The sequence below is a fragment of the Mandrillus leucophaeus genome, unplaced genomic scaffold (assembly GCF_000951045.1).
Source record: "Mandrillus leucophaeus isolate KB7577 unplaced genomic scaffold, Mleu.le_1.0 Scaffold41, whole genome shotgun sequence".
Lineage (NCBI taxonomy): Eukaryota > Metazoa > Chordata > Mammalia > Primates > Cercopithecidae > Mandrillus > Mandrillus leucophaeus.
The window spans coordinates 5,753,506-5,768,561 of NW_012104365.1; the positions used below are offsets into that span (position 1 = coordinate 5,753,506).

General features: G+C 63.6%; 1 protein-coding gene across 1 annotated transcript in view; it reads left to right on the plus strand.

Annotated features, from left to right (window-relative positions):
• Window positions 1–15,056, plus strand: part of RTEL1 (regulator of telomere elongation helicase 1) — a 49,256-nt gene that overhangs the window by 32,917 nt on the left and 1,283 nt on the right. The window contains exons 13-32 of the mRNA XM_011992438.1: window positions 787–884; window positions 1,600–1,655; window positions 5,995–6,069; window positions 6,185–6,266; window positions 8,002–8,134; window positions 8,321–8,434; window positions 8,526–8,566; window positions 8,687–8,772; window positions 8,916–8,993; window positions 9,446–9,523; window positions 9,898–10,044; window positions 10,143–10,258; window positions 10,480–10,603; window positions 10,688–10,838; window positions 11,182–11,324; window positions 12,104–12,199; window positions 13,124–13,322; window positions 13,460–13,600; window positions 14,345–14,461; window positions 14,737–14,970. Coding sequence (XP_011847828.1) covers window positions 787–884; window positions 1,600–1,655; window positions 5,995–6,069; window positions 6,185–6,266; window positions 8,002–8,134; window positions 8,321–8,434; window positions 8,526–8,566; window positions 8,687–8,772; window positions 8,916–8,993; window positions 9,446–9,523; window positions 9,898–10,044; window positions 10,143–10,258; window positions 10,480–10,603; window positions 10,688–10,838; window positions 11,182–11,324; window positions 12,104–12,199; window positions 13,124–13,322; window positions 13,460–13,600; window positions 14,345–14,461; window positions 14,737–14,970 — 2,309 coding nt within the window. The remainder of the gene's footprint in view (window positions 1–786; window positions 885–1,599; window positions 1,656–5,994; window positions 6,070–6,184; window positions 6,267–8,001; window positions 8,135–8,320; window positions 8,435–8,525; window positions 8,567–8,686; window positions 8,773–8,915; window positions 8,994–9,445; window positions 9,524–9,897; window positions 10,045–10,142; window positions 10,259–10,479; window positions 10,604–10,687; window positions 10,839–11,181; window positions 11,325–12,103; window positions 12,200–13,123; window positions 13,323–13,459; window positions 13,601–14,344; window positions 14,462–14,736; window positions 14,971–15,056) is intronic.

Consider the following 15,056-nt stretch of genomic DNA (forward strand, 5'->3'; position numbering starts at 1 on the left):
CACACCCCCACGGAACAGCACACACTCGCATGTGGGGCCGCTGGGTTTCCTGCAGTTTCTCCTCCTCCAGGCCTTTCCCTGGACCTCCTCAGGTGCCTGTTAGAATGAGACCTTCTTGTTAGGATGATGAGTGTCCCAGCCACCACCTCTTTTGGACTCCGGGAGGCCCGGAACATTCTGAAGGCTCCGTGGGTCTCCTGTCTTCTCCGCGGCCAGGGCAGTAGGGTTTGTTGTCTGTCCTGCAGGCAGATGAGGGTCAGGCCTGGGGCCTGTGTGGGGCTCCACTGAGTGCACAGCCGCCGAGGCGAGCGCGTTCTGCCTGAGCGCCGACCTTGTGGCGACTCCCAGTTGCTTCCAGGTGGAGCCAGTGTCCTCAGCGTAATGCTCAAGGCTCTGGCGTGGCTCCTCGGCCACCCTGCACCCCCAGGGGCCCCTCCTGTAGCTTCTGCCGCCATCACTGTCACTCTCCCAAGGCTTTGGGGACTCTGCCCAGAGCCGCTGCCTCCCAGAAGCCCCTGACGACCCCCCGGCGACCCCATCCCTCCCCTCTGATGACGGCCTCTGCCCTGAGGCTTCTTTTCCTGGTGCTGTTCTCGTGCTGGCCAGGCCTCCTCTTCCCATCTGGAGGCTCCTGAGGGCAGAGGCCTCTCACCCTCAATGCCGGCGTCCCCTGGAGGGCTCAGTTTGTTTCCGAGGGAAGGAAACTTCCACAGTTGTTGCCTTCAGTTCCCAAAGCTGCAGCCTGATCCCCCGTCCAGGCTCAAGCCTGCCTTCTTCTCCTCGCAGCTACATCTTTGAGCTGTTTGCTGAAGCCCAGATCACGTTTCAGACCAAGGGCTGCATCCTGGACTCGCTGGACCAGATCATCCAGCACCTGGCCGGACGTGAGTGCCCAGGCGGGGTCTTTGGTGTGGGCAAACGTGGCGTAGGGGGTGCAGCAGGCCTCCATCCTGGCAGTCAGGGCTCCCCTGGCCATCACCTGGCCGTCAGCAGGAACAGGCTCACAGAACCTCACCTTCTGATCGGGGCGTGGAGGCGTTAGTGCCGGTTGCCCACTGCCGTAGAGCCTGTCCCAGTTCTGCAGCTGGCGGCTTCATCCTGCAGACTCATCCCATTATTCCCCTTTTAAGGAAGAGCAGCCCAAGGCCCTGGCTGGGTTGTGGGGCCTCTGGCTTCTCCACACACCCCCAGTTCTGCCTCTCAGAGCTGTGGGGTCCAGAGGCTTCGCCCAGAGGCAGTGTCGTCATGGGCTGCTCTGGTTTGAGATGCCGGCCCGCCGGGGCCTCTGCTGTGCTCCCAGGTGCTGGGGAGGGCGGCTCTTGCTGCTTCAAACCTTAGGTGACCATAGAGCCTCTTTTCAAGTTCCACCGGCCCCCTTGGAGACGCTGTCCCTGCCTGGCTTCTCTCCTGGCTGCTGGGAAGGGCAGGCGAGCTGCCCGCCCTGAGTGGACACTGCGCTCCACCCTGGGCACCCCGTTGGGCAGGAGATGGAGCTTGGCAGTCGGGCTGAGCTGGCTTATGGCTGGAAGGGCGGGGCTGGGGTCGGGGCCTCCCCTGCCTGCAGTGCGGGTGTCAGCGCCCAGCATGCTACCTCCGCAGGTGCTGGAGTGTTCACCAACACGGCCGGACTGCAGAAGCTGGCGGACATCATCCAGGTGGGGCCTGCTCCTCTGGCATCTCCTTCCCTGATGGAAGCCGGGCGGGTGCCTTCTCCTGCTGTATTAGTTACTGACTCTAGACGTGGGGGTGGGAGAACGGCCCCCGCACCACCTGTTTCCGACTGGCAAACCCTTGGCTCCTTTCCTGTAACCCAAACCCACACTGGGCCTCCCGCGGGGATGGGGGAGGACGAGGTCTGGTGGCACGTGCCCAGGGTGACGCTGGTGGGGGAGGACGTGAAGGGGAGTGGGGGCCAGGGAGCCGCTCCTGCCCTGTCCGGGCCCTCAGGCCAGGGGGGACCCACTCCCGGCAGCCCCAGCTGCACGCAGATGAAGAGCTCTGGACACACGCAGTTTCCTGAACAGCTTCTCCAGGGACAGACAAACGGGGACCCTGCAGGTTGCCGGCGGGGGTGTCCCTGCGAGCCCATGATGGGGGATGCGGCCCTGGCCCCCTTCTTGGCCCCGTCCTGCCCTGCGATGCCCGTCCCCTCCCATGTGAGGTTGCTCCTGGCTCTGTGCCTGTGGCAGCACCTGCTTTCCCTGAGGCAGAGGGGCTTGTGCGGTTTGTGGAGGGCAAGCCCCATTTTTGGGTGCTCTGGGCACACACTTGCCTCTCCTGGACCTCGGTGCATTTTTTAGAAGCAGACCCACAAGTCCCTGACTGGGAGGCCATCAGTCCTTGGGGAAACCGAGGCACAGGTGGCTGTGTGGAGCCGTGTGAGGCTGCCTCTGTGCTGCCCACACTGAACCTCCTGGCCACACGAGGTCATGGCAGGGTTAGGTGGGGCTGCCCAGCTCTGTGACAACTTCATGAGTGTCCGCCTGGGGTGGGGGGTGCTCGAGCTGGGGGAGGCCGCAGAAGAACCCTGGAATGTACGGCCGGCCTGTGCATGCAGTGCGGTGCAGTGCTCTATGCATGCTGCTGGGTGTGGAGCTGCAGGCCCCAGGATGACCAGGCACTGCCTTCTTCATAGAAGAAGTGGCTCTGAGCGGGGGCGAGACCTGGGCAGGGACCAGGTGGGGTGGGCACAGCAGGTGGTAGGGCCCAGGCTCAGCCCTACCTCCACCGTGGCCTTCTCTGCGGCCAGTGATGCCACAGCCTGTGTCTTCTCTGTGTGGCAGCTGGGACTGGAAAGCGGCACTGCTGTGTCTCCCAGCTCCTCCCCAAAGGCATGGTGGGCATCCCAGGGCCAGACCCCTCTCTGTGGCTCCTGCCTGCCAAGGGCTGCTTTGCCGTCCCGCCTGGAGCGTGGTTGCCTCTTCAAGCAGGAGGCCGTGCACCTGCCAGGCGGACCTGCTTCCATGTCCTGATGGGTCACTCAAAGCACCTCCAGCACATGGCCATCGAGGCAGCCCTGCAGCCCAGGGCCTGGAGGGCAGGTGTGAGCTGGCCCGGGCCTGCCCCTCCCTGGAATGTGGCTTCCCAGGCTCCAGTATGGAGAAGTGTCCACACTCTGGAACCAAATCCTGTTCACCCCATTGGTTTGGAATTTCCTTTGGCTGCTGCTCTAAGTAGCCACTGGGAGATGACTCAGCTCCTCCCAACCCTGGGGACTGCGCACCGTGTTCACCCTCAGCTGCTCCTGAGTCCCTGCAGGTGTGGGCGCTGCTCATAGGGCTGCTGCTGGGCTGGACTTGCAGCCCTGAGGCAGAGGTGACCCTGGGGACAGAGTGGGGCTAGAGTGGGGCTAGTGGCCCCAGGAAGAGGATGTGGGATGCACGGTTCAGTTGGAGGCAACTCCGGGCAGGGCCAGGCTGTGTGCTGGGGAGGTAGAGCTTAGCTGGAGGCAAACTCTGGGCAGTGCTGGCCCGTGCTGGGGAGCCAGTCACCACTGGGCCCCTGTGAGACTAGTGGGTTCCCTTCCTTCTCTGCCTGAGCTGCCCTGGGGCTGAAGCACGGGGCGGTTTGTGGTGGTGTTTTTTTGAGACAGGGTCTCGCTCTGTCACCCCAGCGGGAGTGCAGGGCCTTGTCACCAGCTCACTGCAGCCTCAGCCTCCTGGGCCCAAGCCATCCTCTTGCCTCAGCCACCTGAGTAGCTGGGAACACAGGCGTGCACCACCACGCCCGGCTAATTTTAAAAGCTTTTTTGTGGAGATGGGGTCTTGGCGTGCACCACCACGCTCGGCTAATTTTTAAAATTTTTATGTGGAGATGGGTCTTGCCATGTTGCCCAGGCTGGTCTCAAAGTCCTGGGCTCCGGCAGTCTGCCCACCTTGGCCTCCCACAGTGCTGGGATTACAGGTAAGAGCTTCCAGGCCTGCCCATCAGAGGGCTGGCTTTTTGAGGGAAGCTGTTTCCTGAGGCAGCCTCAGCCCCTGCTCATGGCAGCCCCTGGTGTCATGGTGAATTTGTTCTGTTGTTTCCATCCCTGTGGGCCAAATGCTTTGGTAAAACGCAAGGCCTTGTATTTAGCTGTCTTGACAGTGAAAATGGCTGGGAAGGAAGGAAGGAAGGAATGGAAGGAAGTTTCTCTCTCCTGTGCATACCCAGGCACGTGCACACGTGCGCAGTCCACGCACGCTGCCGGTCTCTTGTGTCCCAGCTGCGGTGCCGGCCCCCGTGTTCTCTAGTTCAGCTTCTCCGCATTTCTGTGAACGATTCCGGCTTCTTGATGTTCCCAGCAGAACTCCCTCAAGTCTGCGGCTTCTCCAGGGCTCTGACGGCGGCTGGGCTGACGTGGCCGCTCTGCGGAGCCTGTTGGGGCTTCACGTTCCTGTTCTGGCCATTTTCGGCTCTTTTTCCGGGAATGGTCGTCACGCGCTCTTTTCCTAGTGCAGGCATCGCCCCTTTCCCATTGATTCGCAGGGTTCTCTGTAAGATCTGAGGAACACATGCCAACATATTCTCTCCTGGTCTCGTGCTGGTCGTTTTTTCCATTTTCACGGCGGGTTTAGTGAACAGATGTTTCCTTGTCATCAGACTTTTGTCTGGAGCTTGTACCTCCCGACCGATGCTAAACTGGGTCTTGTGTGTTCTCCAGACTGCACTGTAGGGTGGCGGAGCTTTGTGTCAGGGCCTCCGCGCCTTCCGGCGTCACCTGTGGGGGTGTGAAAGGCGGCCTCTACCTGGATTTTTCCCAGCACGCCACAGCGGTGGTTCCGTCTGCTGACCGAGTGGCTCGGCTTCTCCCAACTCCGCTGGGCACCTGCCACACTGTTTTCCTCACGGTTTTGTTCGTGGTGGTTTTGTCGTAAGTCCTGGTGTCGGCCAGAACCAATTTCTTTTTTTGTTTGTTTTTGAGACGGAGTTTCGCTCTTGTCGCCCAGGGTGGAGTGCAGTGGTGCGATCTTGGCTCACTGTAACCTCCGCCTCCTGGGTTCAAATGATTCTCCTGCCTCAGCCTCTTGAGTAGCTGGGATTACAGGTGCTTGCCACCACGCCCAGCTAATTTTCATATTTTTAGTAGAGACGGGGTTTTGCCGTGTTGGCCAGGCTGGTCTCGAACCTCTGACCTCAGGTGATCCTCTCGCCTCAGCCTCCCAGAGTGCTGGGATTACAGGTGTGAGCCGCCGCGCCCGGCCTCTTGTTCTTCTTAAACCTGCCCTGATGTTTTCTCCGTGATGCATGTTGGAGTCAGCCTGTCTGCTTCCTTTAAAAATCTTGCTGTGATTTTGACTGGAATGTGTGGAATTCCTGTGTTTTTGAGTCAGTGTCTCTCTGTTGCCCAGTCTGGAGTGCAGTGGGACCATCACAGCTCACTGCAGCCTCAACCTCCTGGGCTCAGGGGATCCTCTCAGCCCAGCCTCCCAAGTAGCTGGGACCACGGCACGTGCCACCACGCCCGTCTCAGCTCAGCCCCCCAAGTAGCTGGGACCACGGCATGTGCCGCCACGCCCGGCTAGTTTTCATATTCTTTTGGTGGAGACCCCGGGGTTGCACCATGTTGCCCAGGCTGGTCTTGAACTCCTGGGTTCGGGCAGTTCGCCCCTCTCGGCCTCTCAGAGTGCTGGCATTACAGGCGTGAGCCACTGTACTAGGCCATGTTGAATTTCTAGATTAATTTGGGACCCTTAGGGGCACAGAGAGGAGGGCTGGGCCAGCTGGTGGGAGGAGAGGCCTCTCGGGCTGCCGCGTTTCCAGTGCACGGAGATGGCCTGCGTAGGGGGAACAGAGCTCACCGGGGTCCCTCCAGGGAGGAGAAAGGGTCAGGCAGGTGCCAGCTCCTGTCCATCGGCCTGGGGCTGTGTGATGGCAGGGGCCGGTGAACCGATGACCTCTGGGTGTCCTGTGACCTTCCGTGTGTGGGGCTGATGCTGCAGAAGATCAGGTGGCCTCCAGGGCTCCGGGCTCTGGCCTCAGGCTCCTCACGGGACTGCACCTCCTCTCTTTCAGATTGTGTTTAGTGTGGACCCCTCCGAGGGCAGCCGTGGTTCCCCGGCAGGGCTGGGACCCTTACAGTCCTATAAGGTAGGGGCCACCTCCAGGAGGCAGGTGGGGCTGGGGGTCCTGCGGTCCTGAAAGGTAAGGGGCTGCCCCCAGGACATGGGCGGGGTCTCCACACTCCTGGTCCTGTCCCCTCCAGGTGCACATCCATCCTGATGCTGGTCACCGGAGGACGGCTCAGCGGTCTGATGCCTGGAGCACCACTGCAGCCAGAAAGCGAGGTACAGACCTGGGCCCACACTCTCCCCGCCCGCCCGGGGGTGGCGCTCAGCACCAGCATGCCACAGGCTAGGCACGTGGCCAGCTGTGGGTCTCCTGCCCCCCTGGGCCTGGCCACCTTCTCCATGTCCAGGCCAATCCAGAGCGTTCTCCTCACTGTCCCTCTGAAGGCTGGAGTTACTGAGAGACATGGGAGAGGGCCTGATGGCACCGTGACCTGCCCAGAGTCACCTGGTTGGTGGCGGCGAGCCACAGCTCAGCCAGGCCTTCCTGCTGGGACACACTGGTTTATGCCAAGGCCGTCAGCACGCAGCCCCACAGTGAGGCACAGCTTTCCCTGCTGCCTCCACCCAGCGCCTGGCTGGGCCAAGCCTCAGGGTCACATCTGAAGGGGGCCCGACTGGCCCTGTTGTCCGAAGCCCCTGGTGCGCTCGGCCCTGAGGCCCCACGTGCCTTGTTGGCTTCCTGTGCTCTGTGGCGTCTTCGAGTCGGTGCTGCCGGGGACCTGTGTGGATGGGGCCTGTGAGTGGGCCCTCGGCTCGGTGTCCAGAGTCCTGTGGTTCTTGGAGTGTGTCCGGCCCCACCCGGCCATGTGGTGTCCAAGGGGGGCTTTGTGGCTGCAGCGGTGGGAGCTGCTGCCCCTTCTTGTGCTCCAGTGGGGCCTTGCCTCTGGGCTTGGTTCGTCCCTCTCTGGAACGTTCTTTCTCAGAGCTCTCTGGCCCGCGGTGGCACGACGTGGCCCTGGCTGAAGCAGCCCCCGCGTGGTTGCTGTGGTTGGTCTGCCTGGCCGAGCTGGAAGGGGAGGGCCGGGAGGACGTCAGGGTTGCGTGGCTTGACCCCCGGTCGGTGGCTCGGTGATGGCCTTGTGGCAAGGCCTCTCCCGGCAGGAAGCGTCCATCCTGGGGGGGTCGTGGGAGGCGGCGCGTGCCTGAGGCAGCTGGCGCACAGATCCTGAGGGCCTGGAATCTATTTGTTCCATTGACCTCTGACGTCACTTGATTTCTGAGAAGCAGCCACTCCCTGCGTTGGGCGTTTGTAGGAAATGAGCTCCTGGAGGTGGAGGTCGGGAAGTTCCCCCATTGCAGGGCACGCTCAGCCCCAGGAAGCGGGGTGACCTTTGCTGGGAGAGGTGCCTTGTCCCTGCTGACCCCGAGTCACAGTCAGCGTCGTTCTGCTTGTGCCATGTTTAATTCCTGGTGTCCAGTGCCCAGGCTCAGTCTCCTCCCCAGGCCACGGCCGCTGTGGTCAGTCAAGCACTTCTAGGAACTTCCTTTGAACCGGTGCCCTTGTTCGCTGCTGACGCCACTCAGAGGCTTCCTGGCGGAGCGGGGAACTCGCACTTCCTCTTGTGCGCGTCCCTGGAATGTCGGGACACTGGTGCTTGCTTCCCGTGCGCTCTTGGCGGGATGAGCTTGCCCTGAGCCGCATGTCACCGTTTCTGCAAAAGTTTAGGGTTGGAGTGGGCTGACCTCTCTGGAGGTGTCCCCAGCATCTGCCTGGGGTCTGCCTCGTACTCCGAGGACCCCCAGTCCCCCAGAGGGGACCCCAGCTGGCAGACTGCGCTCACACTCAGGGCAGCCTCCTTTGTTCTGACTTCTGCACGATGGGCCTGGGTGGCTGTGGGCGGCTCACTTGCTTGATGCCAGTGGGTGAGAGGGTGATGGGCAGAGAGGCAGGCGGTCAGGCCCCCAGTCCCGTCCTCATACCCTGTGTCCCCTGCTCCCCTCCGCCCCACAGGGAAGGTGTTGAGCTACTGGTGCTTCAGTCCCGGCCACAGCATGCGCGAGCTGGTCCGCCAGGGCGTCCGCTCCCTCATCCTTACCAGCGGCACGCTGGCCCCGGTGTCCTCCTTTGCCCTGGAGATGCAGATGTACGGGCCACCCCTGCCAGGGGCCTAAGCACTGGTGACGCCTGTGACGTTAGTGGGGTGGGAGTGCTGGGGGTCCCCATGAGCCGGGGTGCTGGGGGTCTTGGGCCTCACTGGGGGTCTCGGGCCTCGAGGGCTAAAGGGGTGCTGGTGTCCTTCCCCACTGTCTGTCCCTCCGGCCACGCTCAGCCCTTTCCCGGTCTGCCTGGAGAACCCACACATCATCGACAAGCACCAGATCTGGGTGGGGGTTGTCCCCAGAGGTCCCGATGGAGCCCAGCTGAGCTCTGCGTTTGACAGACGGTAAGGGCCTGTCCCTGGGCCGTGCTGGGGTGCGAGGTCGGGGAGTACTGAGCCCTGAGGCCCTGAGCATTGGCCTCTCGGCTCTGTGCAGGTTTTCTGAGGAGTGCTTGTCCTCCCTGGGGAAGGCTCTGGGTAAGTGCCCGGCACACCCCAGCTGTGCCCATCCTGGATCCTGGACCCTGCTCCCAAGAGCTGGTAGGGACCCCGGAAGACGCCCCGCCCCTGCCCTGACCCCAGCGCCTGCACTTCCAGGCAACATCGCCCGCGTGGTGCCCTACGGGCTGCTGATCTTCTTCCCTTCCTATCCTGTCATGGAGAAGAGCCTGGAGTTCTGGCGAGTATGTCTCCCCTGTATGTCCTGGGTGGGGTGGGTGAGGGCAGGGCTGGAGCACGAAGCAGGCAGTGGCCACAGCTCCTGCCTGCCCTCATCGGATCGGCGGCGTAACCAGGGCTGCCGTGTCCCTGCCTCTTCCTCCCACAGGCCCGCGACTTGGCCAGGAAGATGGAGGCACTGAAGCCGCTGTTTGTGGAGCCCAGGAGCAAAGGCAGCTTCTCCGAGGTCGGCACTTGGCCGGGGCTCTGAGTCTGCTGCCCCCTCGTGCCTCCCGTGCCCCTCACAGCTTCCCCGAGGCTGACCACCAGCCCTGACCACGGGCTCTGGCGGCTCCTGGCTGCCTCTTCAGGGCCCCTGTGTTTCCTTCCTGGCCCGGAGTGTTGCCTCTTATCTTACAAAGCCCCCAGCACTGGGTGGGTGTGGTGACAGTGGTCCTCCTGTCTGAGTAGCTATAGCCGGTGGCCACCCTGGCCCTGGGATTCCCCGTGTTTTCTGGGAAGCACTGAGCAGGCGCAGGATCAGCCTGGGATCCGTGCCAGGAAGAAGCTTCCAGAACCCGGTTGGCCTTCCTGGCTAGGATAGTCCTTCATCTTGGAGGATGAGACCTGGGTCTCCCTCATGGGGGAAGAAGGGGCCGAGGTGGGCTCCAGGCTGAGCCTGACCAACTTTCCTTCCAGACCATCAGTGCTTACTATGCAAGGGTCGCTGCCCCTGGGTCCACCGGCGCCACCTTCCTGGCGGTGTGCCGGGGCAAGGTGAGCTCTCTGGGGCCCTCTGTCCTGACCCGGCTGCCTGTTCCCTGGTGGGTGCTCATGGCTCCCCAGCTGACTTTGGGCCCTGGGGGCTGCCTGGTCCCCTCCTTGGGCCCCACAAGAGCAAAGCACTGGTGGCCTGCTGGGAGCGTGCCCTGCTCTGAGTCGGGCAGGCAGGATGCAGGAGGTTCCTGGCCACGAGAGTTGGAGGTGGCGTCTGGGAGCTGTGGACCCCAAGTGGGGTCCTGACCCATAGATGGGGCTTCCTCCCACCCCTGGTTGGGGTTGGAGCCTCGGGGAAGGTGGCTGGGCTGGGTATGGGCAGCCGGGGGGAGGAGCCCCCATGGCCCCAGGCAGCTCCCTGGTGTGTCCCCCAGGCCAGCGAGGGGTTGGACTTCTCAGACACGAATGGCCGTGGTGTGATCGTCACGGGCCTCCCGTACCCCCCCCGCATGGACCCCCGGGTTGTCCTCAAGATGCAGTTCCTGGACGAGATGAAGGGCCAGGGTGGGGCTGGGGGCCAGGTGAGTTACAGCAGGGCGGGGCTGGGGTAAGGCGGTCTGGCGACTGAGCCCCCCTGTGGCCACGGGAGCCCCTGTGACCGAGCCTCCTCGCCCTCCAGTTCCTCTCTGGGCAGGAGTGGTACCGGCAGCAGGCGTCCAGGGCGGTGAACCAGGCCATTGGGCGAGTGATCCGGCACCGCCAGGACTACGGGGCTGTCTTCCTCTGTGACCACAGGTGCGTGCAGTCCGGGGGCAGGCGTGGCGCCAGGGGACACGGCCACATCCCACTGGGCCCCTGGACTCTCCTTCCCCACATGAGGCCCCGTCTCCCCCAGAGCCTCTCTGGCGACTCGGGGTCAGCCTGAGGCCCCTGCGGCAGATGAGGGTCTTCACTTGGGTGAACTGACCCCCTGAAGCGGCTGTGGGCAGGGCAGCAGGGCTGTGGCCACCCCCCAGGTTCGCCTTTGCTGATGCCAGAGCCCAGCTGCCCTCCTGGGTGCGTCCTCACGTCAGGGTGTACGACAACTTCGGCCACGTCATCCGAGACGTGGCCCAGTTCTTCCGTGTTGCCGAGCGAACTGTGAGTTTCTGCCCAGGGAGGGGATGAGGGTGTTGTCCCCAGAGGAGCCAGAAATGGGCCCACCCACCCCGAGTGGTTCTGCAGATGCCAGCACCGGCCCCCCGGGCTGCAGCACCCAGTTTGCGTGAAGGAGAAGATGCTGTCAGGGAGGCCAAGTCGCCTGATCCCCTCCTCTCCACCAGGAAAGCTAAGAGTCTGGACCTGCATGTCCCCAGCCTGAAGCAGAGGTCCTCAGGTGCAGATGGCCAGTGCGGGACGGGCAGTGTGGGGCGGGCGGCACCAGGCGCCCAGGGTGGAGGCGGCTCACCTGGCTTTATGCACTGCCCCTCCCACCTCCAAAGGCTGTGTCTGCCTCCTAGGGTGGGGTTCCCACGGGCTGGAACCCTCCCCTACAGGCAGAGAACGCCTCAGGCAAAGATGCGCCCCAAGGCTGGGACTCCCCCTAATAGCAGGGAGGACACCCACAGGCAGGGGCCCCCAAATGCTGGGACCCTCCCTCAGGAGGGGCTCCGTCATAGGCAGGGACCCCCAGCTGGGGCCCCGCGGTGGGCTTCACTGCGCACTCGGGTACTCTGCAGGATCACCAGCTGCCGGGGACCCCGAGAGTAGCCTGTGTGTGGAGTATGAGCAGGAGCCAGTTCCTGCCCGGCAGAGGCCCAGGGGGCTGCTGGCCGCCCTGGAGCACAGTGAACAGCGGGCCGGGGACCTTGGCGAGGAGCAGGTGCAGTTCCAGGGCCTTGGGATGGATACAGACCCTCTGTCTCCTGAGGCCAACCCCACCCCGCCCATCTGACTTCAGGCACCTCCCCACACACCCCTGTAAATCCCCTGCCTGTCGGGCAGGCAGGCAGGTGAGGGATCCCGGCTGCCTGGCTATGTGTGTGCCCTCCACCTCGCCTCACCCACAAGCTGCTGGCTCCCAGGTGGTGCATGCCCTGGCCCTCAGCGGGTGCCCCCACATCACTTTGATTCTCTGGCAGGTCAGCTTGGCTCAGGGCACTCAAGATCGGGTGCCCCTGCCCCTGGCTGTGCCTGAGAGTGGCCTTTCTCCAGGAATGTGCTGCGGTTGGGACCCAGGTTCCTTCCTCCTTGGGGCCTTTTGCCCCAGAAGCCCATAATTTCTCAGGCCAACCCGAAGCTTTCTCCCTGCTTCCTGCTGGGAGCCATTCTCCTCTTGCTGCCTGTCCCTGCCCTTCAGGCTCCTGGAGTGAGCCCCGGGTGCAGGCACCAGACACCTGTGTCCCCTTCCTGCCAGCCCCTCGCTGTGGTCGGACTGTCCTTCCTGGACCTGCTCTTACGTGTCACCACGTAAGCCTCATGAGCTGCTGGCGTGACTTGGACAGGACCAAGTTGTGGGACTGTCACCAGGGTGTGCCGCGCCCCCTCCCCCGACTTCGTCTTGGCTACTGCTCAGGGCTCCTTGGGGCCATCTTCCCTGTGGGCCCAGGTGCTTTGGGGCCCTGGAGTGTGTGGTTGGAACCACAGCTGTGTCCTCCTCAGGCCCACAGCTGCTCCACCCTGTCCCTCCTGGCTGAGAAGAGGCCGGCAGAGGAGCTGCGAGGAGGGAGGAAGAAGATCCGGCTAGTCAGCCACCTGGTGCGTGAGCTGTCCCTGCACCTGTGCCGACCACCGTAGACACGTGTGGGAACCCGGCCCTGGGTGCCCCCAGCCAAGTTGGGATGTGGGCCCGATGGGACCAGGGAAGTTACCCCCGGGAGCTGATGTCCAGGGCGGCTGTGAAGCTGTCGGCCCAAGGGCTCAAGGGCAGCTGGGATCAGGCCCCGCCCTTGGGCAGGCTTGGTTTGGGGGCTGCAGCACTGGGTTTGGCCCTGGCATTTCCCTCAAGTGTGGACGTGCACCTGCCTCATGCGAGGGGCGCAGCCCATTCCCAGCCTTGGATGAAAGAACTGAGTTGTAGTCGGAGCCAGGAAGCCCCCTGCCTGCTGGAAAGCCCCAAGTGTGGCAGCCTTTGTCCATGTCCCTTGGCTTCTGGGAAGAACTGGGTGGTGCCCAGGCAGGGCTGGTGCCATCAGGAAGTGGGCGGCTGCCGAGGGGCCTGGGCTGTTGAGGGCCTGGGTGGGGAGTGCCGGGGCTGCCCCTGCCTTGGTTTCCACGTTTCCGTGTTGGTCTGGGGTGTGTGGAGAGATGGGCACCGCTTCTTGGGAAGCCCCTCCCTATGATCTGCCATCCTGGAGCCTCAGCTGTGTCCGCTGTTGGGTGGGGGCTTTAGGGAGGAGGAGAGAGGACCCCCAGCTTGAGGGAGAGCCAGTCTACCCTTTGCCCATTCGCTGCCCTCGGTTCCCTGCCAGCCTCTCACTGTGTGACCCAGACAGGCCCAGCCCCGCAGCTTTCTTCCCGCAGCACCTCCGTGTCCATCCAGCCAACCACTTTCTCAGGCAGCAGCCCCTGCTCAGCAATCACTGTCCCGGGGAACACTCAATGCTCCAAGGAAGGCTCTGCAGCTCCAGGGACGGGATGATGAGGCTGGCCCTGATGGAGCCTCGGGCCTGTGTGCTGCAGGAGGAGCCCGTGGCTGGCGCACAGATGGACAGGGCCAAGCTCTTCATGGTGGCTGTGAAGCAGGAACTGAGCCAAGCCAACTTTGCCACCTTCACCCAGGCCCTGCAGGACTACAAGGGTTCCGATGACTTCGCCTCCCTGGCCGCCTGTCTCGGCCCCCTCTTTGCTGAGGACCCCAAGAAGCACAGCCTGCTCCAAGGTGCCCTGGCTTGCAGGGGTCGCCCATCCTGAGGGCAGTGCTGCCGCTGTGTGGGGTGGGGGCCATCTGGGTCCAAGGTTGTCTCTGTTCTCTAGAGAAAAGGGGGCAGATGGGGACAGACACCCCTTCCTCTACAGGCTTCTACCAGTTTGTGCGGCCTCACCACAAAGAGCAGTTTGAGGAGGTCTGTATCCAGCTGACGGGACGGGGCTGCGGCTACCGGCCAGAGCACAGCGTTCCCCGAAGGCAGCGGGCACAGCCAGCCCTGGACCCCACTGGTAAATGGGGCCTCGGGTGGGACCCTCAGACTCCTCCGTGGAAGGCACCGAAGTCCTGGGCTGGTTGGGGTGGGCATCCCTGGGGCCCTGCGTGGCCCCGCCTCTCTGTTCCCGTGTGGGAGTGATGGGGGCCACCCCCCACCACCAGCAGCAGTATCACTTGTTGGGGAGACCCTGTGCAACTCCACGCAGGGCCCTGCCCTTCCCATAGCCCCTGACCCCTACGCACAGCCCTGTCCAGCTGCCGCACGTGTCCCCTGCCCCCCATGCACAGCCCTGGGGAGTCCACTGCACACGCCAGGGTCCTAGACCCCTAGACCCCTGTCCTCCCGTCCTCCCTACTTCTGCCTTTGCCTAGGGTGGAGTCCAAGCCTCCAGAGGTGGGAGTGTCTGTGTTCGTGCTTGTTAACGAACAGCCCCCATGGAGCTCCTCCAGTACAGGGTTCACCCAGCGGGGAACTTAACCTGTTGGGAAGACCCCAGATCCCTTCTGGGCTTGGTACGCACCCTGGGGCTCTGAGCTCCTGAGCAGGGCTTTGGCCTGCCTGCCACTGTTCCAGCCCCCATCCAGCAGTTGGTGTCTCCTCTGCTGCCCCTGGCACGTGGGCACGTGTGCCTGCCTGGGTTTTCCCGCCCTGGTCCGAGGTGGGTGAGGCCTGGCCTCCCCAGCCAGCCCTTCCCCCGCCCCGGGGGAACTTTCCAGGTGCTCGGGACCAGCTTTGTGGCTCTGCATCTCTTCATCAGGAAGGACAGCGCTAGATCCCAAGCTGACTGTGTCCAAGGCTGCAGCCCAGCAGCTGGACCCCCGAGAGCACCTGAACCAGGGCAGGCCCCACCTGTCGCCCAGGCCACCCCCCACAGGTAGCTGAGTCCTGAACTGTGTGCAGCCTGCGACTTGGTGGGTTCCTCAGTGGCTTGATGAGGCTAATACTTGAGTGTGGCTTGAGCCTTTGAACCGGAGGTGCCAGTGGAGCTGCCCCTGTGGGGAGCATCTCCTGGTGGGGGCTCCCGGTTCTGTACCCCGCAGTTGTCCTGAGCAGCTCTCCAGGAGTTCGTGGGAGGAAGGGCAGGCAGGGTGGTGGGACTCTCAGCCCTCCGCCCCAGCGCCACTCTGAGCCATGCTACTCCCACACCAGGAGGCCCTGGCAGCCACCCACAGCAGGGGTCCAGAGCGCCCAGAGCAGGGAAGCAGGGCCAGCGCGCCGTGAGCACCTACCTGGCAGATGTCCGCAGGGCCCTGGGGTCTGCAGGCTGTAGCCAGCTCTTGGCAGCGCTGACAGCCTACAAGCAAGACGATGACCTCGACAAGGTGCTGGCTGTGCTGGCCGCCCTGACCACTGCAAAGCCGGAGGACTTCCCCCTGCTGCAGAGCAAGTGGCCTGGGCGTGGGAACAGCCAGTGGGGTGGGCGTGGGGACAGCCAGTGGGGTGGGCGTGGGGGACAGCCAGTGGGGTGG